General features: G+C 39.3%; 1 protein-coding gene across 1 annotated transcript; it reads left to right on the top strand.

Moving 5' to 3' along the window:
• Positions 1-5,315: 5,315 nt before the first annotated feature.
• Positions 5,316-11,153, top strand: LOC311304762 (aquaporin-1-like; the record flags this gene model as incomplete). The annotated part of the gene is made up of 4 exons (XM_084431998.1): positions 5,316-5,762; positions 6,905-7,066; positions 10,730-10,810; positions 10,962-11,153. The coding sequence occupies 4 exons, from the start codon at positions 5,316-5,318 to the stop codon at positions 11,151-11,153; spliced, it is 882 nt and encodes a 293-aa protein (XP_084288124.1).
• Positions 11,154-11,595: the final 442 nt, after the last annotated feature.

Genomic DNA, 11,595 nt, shown 5'->3' with positions numbered 1-11,595 from the left:
TTTTTTAAATATCTTATGCTCAACCAGAGCTGCATTTACTTGACCAAAAATACAGTAATGACAGCAACAATTTTGTGAAATACAATAATTATTCTTTTTTAGGATTCTTTGATAAATAGAAACTTCAAAAGCACAGCATTCATTTGAAATAGAAATCTGAACAAACATATTCATTTCTAATTTCTAAGTACTTAAAGGTTGAGCAGCGAGCTCATTGGCTACTGATACATCACGCTGTGCCCTATAGAGAATGATGTGATTGCAAGCAGATTGACTTAAGGACCTATCAGCCTGTGTGATAGAAATTTTACATTTAGATGTGTTCTTTTACTTTTAGATGTGTTTTTTACTTTTAGAAGTGTACAGCTTGTATTAACATCTGTCACTTTATTTTTACTCATAAGCATTTGAAGAAATATATTCATATAAGCTAAAGCACGTTATTAAAGATATGTAATCAAGTGTTAGAAATGCATAAGTTAAGACAAGCTTGCAGGGACAAAATGTTTTGAGTTATAGGAGACTTAGTAGCAAAGAGACTAAGAGTACTCAAGTGACCTATTGTTGGACTTTAGGTGTGAAAATATGTGCGCAGCTTCAGATCAAAATAACGATAGACAAAAGGTGTGAATTTTGAGCAGCAGCTAAAAACAGGAACTTGTATCTAGGCATGATATTGTTCTGTTTGGATATAATTTATGCAAGACAAAGATTTTGGACGAGATGCCTCCTTTTAAGGTAAACGAATGATGAAGCCTAACCAGGATGTGTTTTGTGTATATAAGCTGGGCAAAAAGCAGAAGTCGGGACCTTCCCATACCAGATGCGTTCTGTATGAGAATGTCAATTTCTTGCAAGAAATAAAGATCTTTATAACTTTTGAAATCTCCAGCTGTCTTCCAATTATTATTTAAAGTTGAGAAAGAATTTCCACGACACCTGAGCTTTGAGTTTCATGACAGAACTTTGTAGAAACACACAATCTTTGACAGTCCTTAGGAAATGTAATGGCAGGTCCAAAAGTCCAAAATCATGACTGCTACATATATACAGGTAACTACTGCCCTAGTTTGAAGTTTGGATTCCACTGAGTGTTACAATGACTCAAGGTCAGCTAGCAGTCAACAGACCACAGCTATCAGCTGGATGATCATGACACACAGCTTCACCCTCGCCGGTGAGAAGCAGCCTGGAAGACGGTGCGTGAAAATGGATGTGTCATCGCCTTCGATTATGGGAAGTTAGAGGTGTGTGCAGGGAGGCGCTTTGCCGAGCGTTAACTGACCTCCGTGCGGTCTTCAATGCACGGATGATGAATGAAACACTTGAGTGAAGGCTGAGTCTGTATTGCTGAGTTTTTTGTGAATTTTAGTGGACAGATTCAATCAATTCATTTTTTCGATTAAGTATGTTTAACTCAAATAATGAGGCAAAATGTGTTATATATGGCAAACAATAATGACTGTTATCAAACAGGTTCCCCACTAACATCCTGTCACTTTTTCACTGTCCTTTGAATAAAAGAGGTCTAAAATGAAATAGGAACTGGTTATCCATTGACTGCGCCCACTTCATTCATTAAAAATGAGTAATGAGTCAGAAAACTCTTGCTAAATGGACTCGCTGAAATGTATGCCTCCTTTAGGGCTGAAATCACATAACTTCAGAAACCTTTTCACCTCATAAAAAATTTGACAGTTTTAGTCTTATTAGATTTGTCATTAATAATACATACAGACGGCTGAAGTTGCAGGTAATTATATCGGATGTCGTTTGAAGACAGACTTGGCTAGAGATATTTATCTTCCAAAATTGGACAAAATTGCCTAGAAACTTTTTTTATTCATGCACCTAATTCTCCTGCTATATTCACAAATGTTATGGGGCTTTAGCAATGTGATTCACAATGAGAACACTTTTTTATTAAATTTTTTCTTTATATGATTTGCTCTTTGGTGTGAATTGAACAGCAGCGCTTGACATGATATGCAAGTCAGCGGAAAAGTGCAATGACTTAGACTTCTGCTCCCAGAGAAGTTTCACTAAAAGAACAGAAACTGATGTGAAACCCCTGAGGCCTGAATACATTACAAAAAAAATCCTCCAGTGGAATCCAATTCAAAATGATACTCTTCTGAACTTCTTGGAACAACAAAGCCCTTGTGCTGGTGGGGTGACCAAATGTAATCTTCAAATGCAGGAGGGGTGGCCTGATTAGATTTATACCTGCATGGTTCTGAGGCTCTGCAGAAGCTCAGAAACCATTTACAGATGGCCACAGGTTGAGGATGGACAATGAATATAAACCCAACCCTGTCCAGGGGAGAGACAGAACAAAATGAACATAAATCTGAGAGCCAGCTAAAACCGCAGACTGATGTTGTAAGATAAGACGCCATCAACCTACTGAGACGAGAATATTGAACTGGAATCTTAATACCGCTTTGACCTTAGAAAGACCTAGACAGCCTTTTTCTCTTGGATATCAGCAAAAAAAAATTTGAGTCATTGGTCTCATTTGTGTACCTTATTTCTCTGGTCAATGTCAGATATTTGCTATTATACGAAATTCACTTTTATTTAGTTTTTTTAACAAAATTGTATAAAGGGGCATAATAGCTCCCCTTTAAATTTCACATAAAGGGATGTCGAAGGCAGACTCTGAGGTATGTTCTGCTGTGTTCAATAATTCTGAATGGATCTTTGGCTGTGTACAGTAAGGTTGAAATGGCTGGTATAGTGGTCTGTTGGCATCTGCATGTTGTCCTGTTTGGTATTGCAGGTTCACTTGTAGTTACTTATATTTATTAAAAAAAAAAAAAAATTTTTTTTATTTGACCATGAAAAAAAAAAAAAAAAAAAACGTAGAAAATACAGTTTTGTGAGAATTACGTTTCAAGCCTTTAAAATAAGTTTTAAGTCTAAATATGTTTTCCTTATGTTAAATCATACTGGGATGTTTGCTTAAATTGTTGGATGTTTTTCCAGTAGCCGCCACTGCTGTCTACACTGGTGGATTTTATCTCAATGCTTGTTTTCCAAATATTAACCAAGAGTTTCACATTTCTGGACCCTTTACAGCTGTGGGTCAACCATTCTAACCTACTTGTAAAGCACAAAGGCAAAGGGCATCATCCCTGCTCCAGAGGTTTTTGCTTTTATCTCATTCCCACAGAATCTTAACGTCTATCAATATAAACAATGTGATTTTGTAATGTCAGTATTGACAATTAGGGCTACACGATAATTAAATAAAAGTAAAAATAATAAAACTAAATAAAACTAAATAAAACTAAAATCACGATATGGCTTAGTGTGATTGTCAAATTAGAATGACAGCGACAAGACAGATAATCTAATTAAAATAAGTGAATAAAATAAACATATAAAAATGCACAAAATACAAAATAGACCATATCTGTATGTGCAGGTATGTTCTTTGCAATGCAAGGGAATGTGAATAAGAGGTATGGTATGCTAAATAAATATGAGTATAAATGGTGTTGTGCATTGCAGTTTATTGCCCAGTGGGAGCATTTAACTGTTCATGAGGTAGAAGGCCTGAGGAAAGAAACTTTTCTTGTGCCTGACTGGTGCTCAGTGCTATGTAGCACCGGCCAGACGACAACAGTTGAGGAAGTGGCCTGGGTGTGATGGGTCCAGAGTAATTTTGCCGGCCCTTTTAGAGAATAGAATAGAATGAGGCATTTATATAGCGCTTTCATGTGTACTCCTCTACTGTACACCCAAAGCGCTTTACAATCATATCAGGGGATCTCCCATCAACCACCACCAGTGTGCAGCATCCACTGGACTTTTTACTCACTCTGAATGAGTACAGTTCTTGGAGAGGGGTCTTCTGAGGTCTGCATTGGTTGCAGAGCCAAACCAGACAGTTACAGAAGTGAAGAAGACAGACTCTATGACTGCAGAACTGCATCAGCAGCTCCTATTGCAGGTTGAATTTCCTCAGCCGGCGAAGGAAATACAGCCGCTGCTAGGCCTTTTTCACAATGGAGCCTGTGTTAGTGTTCCATTTCCAGTCCTGAGTGATGGTTCGTGCCCAGCAACCTGGATAACTTCACTGTTGCTGCTCATGATGGTGAGTAGGGGGAGAGCTGCGAAGGTTCTCCACAATCATCTCTATTGTTTTGAGCACATTCAGCTACAGGTTGTTGTATATTAGTTAATGATACATTGATTTCAAACAAATGCATTATACAGACTAACCATTTTCATGTCTTTTTCACAAAGGAAGGCTATGAGCTGCTCCCTCTGTCCATACATTGAGTCCTCCAAGTGTCCTTCCGTCAAAAGCCTCATCATATACAGAAGAGCTAGCTGTTTTCCCCTAAAAAGGTAACCTTATAGTTCCTAATCATGTTTCACTCATATCAAACTTATCCTGATCCTACATTCATACTGTGACCTCTATAGAATGTCATAGAAGCTCAGTCTCAAACTGTGCAGCCATTGTTGTGGTCAGCCATGTTATCGCAAGAGTTTTCGTTTCCACTCTTTCTTCTCCGTCACTTTGAGAGAGCTTGCAGCTGAAAGCATGAGCAGGTATAGCCATGGACCACATCCCTTAGAGTAGCACTTTAATTTTGTGTTTTGAAATTGAGTTTTGTTTGTATTTTGGGGTTGTCCAGCTCAGAATGAAAGCACAAAAGTCTCCTTTGCACCATTCTTTACAGTCTTCACAATATTGGCTCCTCTCTGATTTTTAACGGCAACAACGATCTAATCTTTCTTCGTCTTAACACTTGCTGGGTAAAATGTTGGATATTTGACACATCTTAATCCCTTTCAGTCATGACTACCTCAAAAGAATACATGAGAGCTTTTTCGATAAAGGGACTGAATCAAGTCAGACCCTCAACCCCCCTCTGGCAGGTGAAATCCCAGAGAGAGGACTGCTGGTTTTCGATAAGAAAATCCAATTGGGGTTGGAAAGGAGACATTTAGCATATGGAGAGAGTCTGAAAGCAGTTCCTGGTTCTTCACTTAGCTCCCGGTGAAAGCCTTTTCTATAACAGTGTTCAAGAAAAATCAGGCCAGTGGACAAAAGAAGGCAGGGTGAAAGCTGAGGGATCCAACTGTAGACGTCACAGGATCCCGTGCTGAATGGCAAATATAAGAACGACGTGCGTGTGAATTTGAGCAATTTAAATAGATAATTCTTATCATGCTGATGTCTCTTCAAGATCTAGAATCAGAACTGCAAATTCAAAATTAATTGCTACTGGAGATCTTATACGAGGAGCTGTACAAACTGATCGAAGTTGTAGAAGACGAGAAAAAGAAGAAGCACCATGAAACCCATGTCCACGTTCAGTTTGATCCTGAGGGATGTATGGACTGGCTTGTTTTTACGTGACATGTTCAGTGAGTTTTTGGGAACTGTTTTTTTCCTCTTCATCAGCCTCTCTTCTGTCGTGCTGTGGCCGCATCCAGGGCATATGTCCTGGGACTCCATTACAGACGAACCCCTTCCGACGCTGGACTCTTCTCCGGCATGCTCGACCGACCCACTGCATGTTTCTTTTGCCTTCGGAGTATCGCTAGCCCTGGCCCGTGTCTGCCTCGGTGAGGTTCACCTCAACCCAGTGGTTACCCTGGCATTGGTCGCAGGCTTAAGGGTGAGTCCCTGGCGGGCTGTCCTGTTGGTGGGAGCCCAGCTGCTTGGTGCCCTCAGTGCCTGTGCTTTGCTGTTAGGCACTACACCGATTGCCCTAAGGAGCAACCTGGGGGTTACTGAGGTGAGAGGTTTCTGATCTTACAGGTTTCTCCTAGGTTATAGGTCTATAAGATTCTCTAATATTATTATCTGTGTCCTGGATATTGGTTTCTGTATCTTCTGATGTCTTTGTTCTGAATCGTCTGATTTCTGTAACTTCTGATATCTGGATTCTGGATTGTCTGATTTTAGTATTTTCTGATATCTTTGTTCTGGATCGTCTGCTTTCTGTGTCTTCTGATGTCTTTTCTGGATCGTCTGATGTATATATTTTTCTGATGTCTTTGTTCTGCATCTTCTGATGTCTTTGTTCTGTAGATCATCTTATCTCTGTGTTTCGGATCCTCTGATTTCGTCATCTGGATCTTCTCATCTCTGTGTTCAACTTTGTCAGAATCAAAATTAAATGTAGCCATTTGGTTTCATTGGAGACCTGTGAAAATCTCGAAGAAACCAATTTAGATTTATCTAACACATTTCTGTGTCTATAGTTAATGCGCTTGCTCGATAAAATTAGGGCTTTTATTCACCATTATAATGTTAACTCTGGGTAATTGCCAAGCTATTAAGCCATTCTCATTTATTCCACAATCTAATTTAATGATTACTTGCAAATTATTCTTAATTTCATTGTGACATGCAAAGTGTTATACTTTTAATTCTCTAATGAGCTAATTCTGCTTTCAGTTTTGATTAACCATTGATGGTTGTTAATGAAGAAAATACATAATGAAGAAATTTTATAGTACAGGGTAGAAATGTAAGAAACCATATTATATTCTGTATTGTTCCCGTTCAGCATGAAATTACATCTCAGTGCACTTATAAAAGTGGAACACTACATTTTCTTCTGTATTCTCTTTTTTGTGTTCTTTTTGGTACAATACAGATCTGTCAAAAAGTTTGTAATAGTAAACATAAATACAGATGCATCATAATAGAAAGACAGGTCGGGTAATCACTGAGAAGGAAATGGCAAGAAATTATCAAAATGAATGAGCAAGGGAAAAGAGGTCTATGTGTGTATCAGAGAAAGTGAGGAAAAGCAATATGAGTTTATAGTTTGTCACGTAATTGGAGTGAAAGAGGAAAGGAGTTGAGTCAGTCTGAAAAGACAGATAGTGTCCAACAATAACAGATAAAACTCCACTTACCCTCCTTCAGGTGGCCCCGGGGGTATATCTGTATCAAGCTGTGTTAGTGGAGATGGCTGTTACATTCCAGCTAGTGCTGTGTGTCCAGGCTGCCACTCATCCCAAATCAGCCTTTTCCTCTGTGGCCCCTGCAGTCATTGGCCTGTCGGTCACCCTTGGTCATCTCATGGCGGTAAGGATGACAGATGAGAAAACGTCAGACTTTATTTAAAGTTTTGAATAAAACTGAACCTCACGTTCATGATTCAAATTTCCAAGTGAACTGAATGCTCACTGGTGCACAAGAAAACAGTGGTCAAGTCATAATTCTTGTTCTTTGATTAAAATATCTTTTAAATTTAGTGTATATTTAGTTTGTACCGTATCTGTTCAGTTTTGGTTTGGTTTTCACTGTGTTCTGTCCCTGTTTTGCCTGCCTGCATGTGTTACCTAGTTAGTTTCCTTGGTTGTTAATTAGTTCCACACACTTGTTTCTGTTCAGTTGATTATCCTCCCTGTGTATTTGAGCCTTATTTAAGAGTTCTTTCTGTTCTTGTTTATTTTAGACTTGGTTGTTTCCTGAGCATCATTTCCTGTGATTCTCCTACATGTTCCTTGTTGAATTTATTAAAGGACTCTTTGTGATCTCCTTTGTGAATAGCCGCTTTTCCACTGTCGGGCCAGTGCGAGTCAGGGCTAACAACGTGCCGAGCAGGGCCAATAGACTTGGACCTCAAGCACCGAAGCCAAAATCAATTGCGTTTCCACTGTAGGGCCAGTAGCCCCGCTGCACTTCCCTAAAACCTGCCCTTAACACGCCTCCATAGAACGATGTCACACAACTCCACCATTTCACCAGCTGACTGAAAATAGCTCGCAAAATGAGCATGACAGAAGCGAACGTTTGGTCTTTACTTGAAGAATTAAGATTCCAGCATCAATATTTGACCAATGCTTGACAATAAAACATTTTACAGTGACAGTAAATTATTAATTTGTGTCAGGAGTGCACATCAATCACGCTGAATCAAACTGGTATATACCATTTCACATAAAAAGAGAACACACGGTTGAACCTGTCTCCATTTTATTGCGATCACTGGAATGCCCAACTCCACTAAGGCTTTTAAGTCCAAAGGCTTACACATTTAGAAGAATGTTGATAAAATATCATGTTTTCATCATATTTCTAAAGAAAGAGTGAACATTTCTATCAATTTTCCATGAAATGATGCGATCTGAGGAGGTTTGAGCGATCTCTCCCCTCTCACTATACTGTTATCCTTTCAGACAGAGTAACAGAGGGAGCTCATGAAAAAGTTATGAAAACAGGAGTTATGAGTTATACGAGTTAACCGGAGTGCATGTTTTTTTATGACATATGCGGATGCATTAGTACGGTATTAACAAAGGCACAGGGAAGAGATAAAACATAAAATCAAATAAATACACGATTATAATCATATATGATTTGTCTACATTCTTCAAGCAGTCGCTGGTATTTTCCATAAACATAATATATTTATTATCGCAATGGTTAGCATAAGTAGCCTTTAGCATCGCATATAAATATATTTCTGCCTCATACAGTGATCAGAATCCCCATCAGATCGCAAGGAAGTTATTTCAAACACTCGCTGGTGTCTGAAAGTGAGTTTTGAGCTGAAAATTGAGTTGCCCCAGTTGCCCCGCTTTGGACAAAGGTATCCGGCGGGCCAAAAAACCTAGGCCGTTGGCCCAGAGGAAGCCCAGATGAGGCCCAATCAAACCCCAGAAGTGACAGAGTAAACACGACTGGCCCTGGCACGCACTAACATGCTCGCTTTGGCCAGCCAACAAACTGTGACAGAAGACCAAACCCTCATAACGAGTAGTATTTAAGGATTGACTTATCAGCCGTCCAGCTACTCTGCATGGAGCAGGAACAGCAAACTCTCGAGGACCACACCAGGAAATTTCTTCAACTGCTGCGCTTAACGAATTTTCCTGAACACACACTGTGCATATTTTTCATATCCAGCTTAAACGAATGTCTGCCTGGTGTTGGTCCTCTGGAAGATTTCACAGAATTTGTGGAGTGGGTGCTGGTGAACTGCGGGTCCCCATTCACCATCTGCCCACCAAAGGAGGACGTCATCAGCCCCGCTACAGAGCCCTGCCAGCCGTCTCCCACGCCTAGCATGGAGCTAACGCCAGAGCCCACTGCAGACGGAGAGCCCAAGCCTGCCACGATGACAGAGCCAGACAAGAGGACTGAGCAAACCATCGCCCCAGAGCTCTAGCCCCACAGAGAGTGAGAGCCAATGAATGAATAATTCAAGAAAATAAAATTCTGATTTCATGATCAATATACCTGCCTACAACTGCTGCTGTGTCTACCATTGTTTGAGTCATGCGCATAAACACCTCGCGTACATAGACAATCCGTGCGCACGGTCACGGTAATGTTAAGCCATGTCACAACATTTTTATTTGATCAATGATTGATGATTGACATTTAAATCAATGATTTATCCTTTAAATTTAATGATATTCAGAACAGAACAAGAATAAAAAAAAAAAAAAAATATGAACAAGCCAAAACGAAATAATTTAAAACGAAATTGAAAGTAGGCCTAAGCGGCGTTGGGCTCACGTAACTCTCTCATTAGAATCAAAATGTTTCAACATTCGCGATGTATTTGGTTGGTAAACTATTCTTTATTATAGGCTTCTTTATACTTCACTCACGTTCCAATATCGACGGAAAAAATCATCTTCACATGCGCAAAAATGTGCTTGGAAACATCACAGTGGAGAGGTGCTTAGGCCTACACTGAATGTAGCCTACGAATCGTACTACTGACTATATAAACAGAGCAGTGTAATTTTTATATGTTAGGTTGACTATTTTATTATTATATTTTATTATGGCTCTAATGAACAGGCTGTGATGTCAAGATTGCAATGCTGGAATATGTTGTGTGTGTGTGTGGCGCGGGCGCGATCGAACATTGGAAACATAAAAACATACTCCGTCATGTTCATACAAGACATCATTCAAACTGCAAAGTGTTGCAAAACGTTGGAGGATATTTTGCTAATAATTTATTTAATATGTTTTGTGACGGTTTATTTTATATTAAAAGAGTTAGTAAAAGAGTACAGAAAAAGTTAAAAAACTTTATCTATTTTTTTATTAAGTATTGGTTTTGTATTAATACATAACCTCATTGTATTAATTTATAATGTAACATTACAGCGTGACATTTGTGTCAATAATCGTCAAGCACAGGTGACTCCGCGTGGTGGGAGGGGGCCCCCAAATCAAATTCTGCTTAGAGCCCCCAAAAGGCTCAGGCCGGCACTGGCTTGTGGAATACAAGGGCATGGAGGAAAGCCCCACCCACACTCCCACCGCTGACAATGAGCTGTAGCTGGCCTCTGTATTTTTTTATTAAATTTTTTTTTAAGGAAATGGAAGAAGATAATATTTCCCTGATTGTCCCACCCAGCTCCACGTTTCATGTGTCTCTGCTGGTCCCATCAAGCTCCAAATAACCCTCCCTGTGTATTTAAGCACTGAGGTCTTTCTGTTCTGTGTTCAGTCTCGTTTCTGTTACACGCAGTTGTTTCCTGAGCTTTATTTCCTGTGATTCTCCTACATGTTCCTTGTTTTATTTTATTCATGATTTCTTGAAATGGCATGTAATTCAAGTCGAGCAGCTGAACATACTTGGCTGCATTATTTAATTTTTTTTCTGAAACACAAATGAACTGCTTGTTTGCCCCAAAATAAATAGAGAGAGATTTGGCAAGAAGTTTGAATTTGGCAGGAGACCCATACAGTAGTTGTCCTGTGTATTTTGATCTGCAGATCGGCTTCACAGGTTGTGGAATGAATCCTGCAAGGTCATTTGGTCCAGCTGTGCTTGCATTGAACTTCCACAATCACTGGGTGAGTAAACAAATCTTGTGTGATGAAAAACAAATCATAGATAGACAGATAAAAATATGAACTAAATCATTTTACAAGTCAATGAAGTATTTATTTTGTATGAACAAACTGACTGAAGTAACATGCTCATGTCTCACCTGGCCTTGTGCAGGTGTATTGGCTGGGGCCTTGTGCTGGTTCTCTCCTTGCCTGGTTAGTGCATGATCTGGTGCTCCATCCTCGTTGGAGCTGCCTTGGCGACTGGGTGACAGAATGTAAGGTGCTCTGGAAAGATCTTTCAAAGCAGCCCAGAGGTCCTGAAAACAATATGGAAGGGAACAATATGGAATTGTCAGAAATCTAATACAGAATTACTTAATCTAATCAAAATCATAGTCATTCAAATAAACCTTGTATCTCATGCAATTTTGTTTAAGACATCACTGACTGAACGTCCAATTTTTTTTTACTAACTAAAGCAAATTAGCACATCCTCAGACCATCCATTACTGACAGAGATTGTAGGATTGTAGGTGTGTAATTCCAAGCTTAGATCCCTATTTTAAAAGCCATGATATCAGGATCAGTCCAAACAGCATCTAATCTCTCGCTCGACTGGTACTTGTTAGATTTGTTGAGCTAAAAACTTTTTCATCAAAAAAGGAAAAGACACAGGAGAATAGAAGTCAAAACTACACACTTAACAAACAATGCTGGACAAAATTAACTAAGAACTAACTTAAACTGAGGGCTTATATAGGCCTACACAGAGCAAACAAGGGGAACTAATGAGTTAATTAATGAAC

This window comes from Rutilus rutilus (genome assembly GCF_951802725.1).
Source record: "Rutilus rutilus genome assembly, chromosome: 1".
NCBI lineage: Eukaryota > Metazoa > Chordata > Actinopteri > Cypriniformes > Leuciscidae > Rutilus > Rutilus rutilus.
Note: the sequence above shows the minus strand (reverse complement) of the source record. Positions and strands in the feature narration are given on the sequence as shown.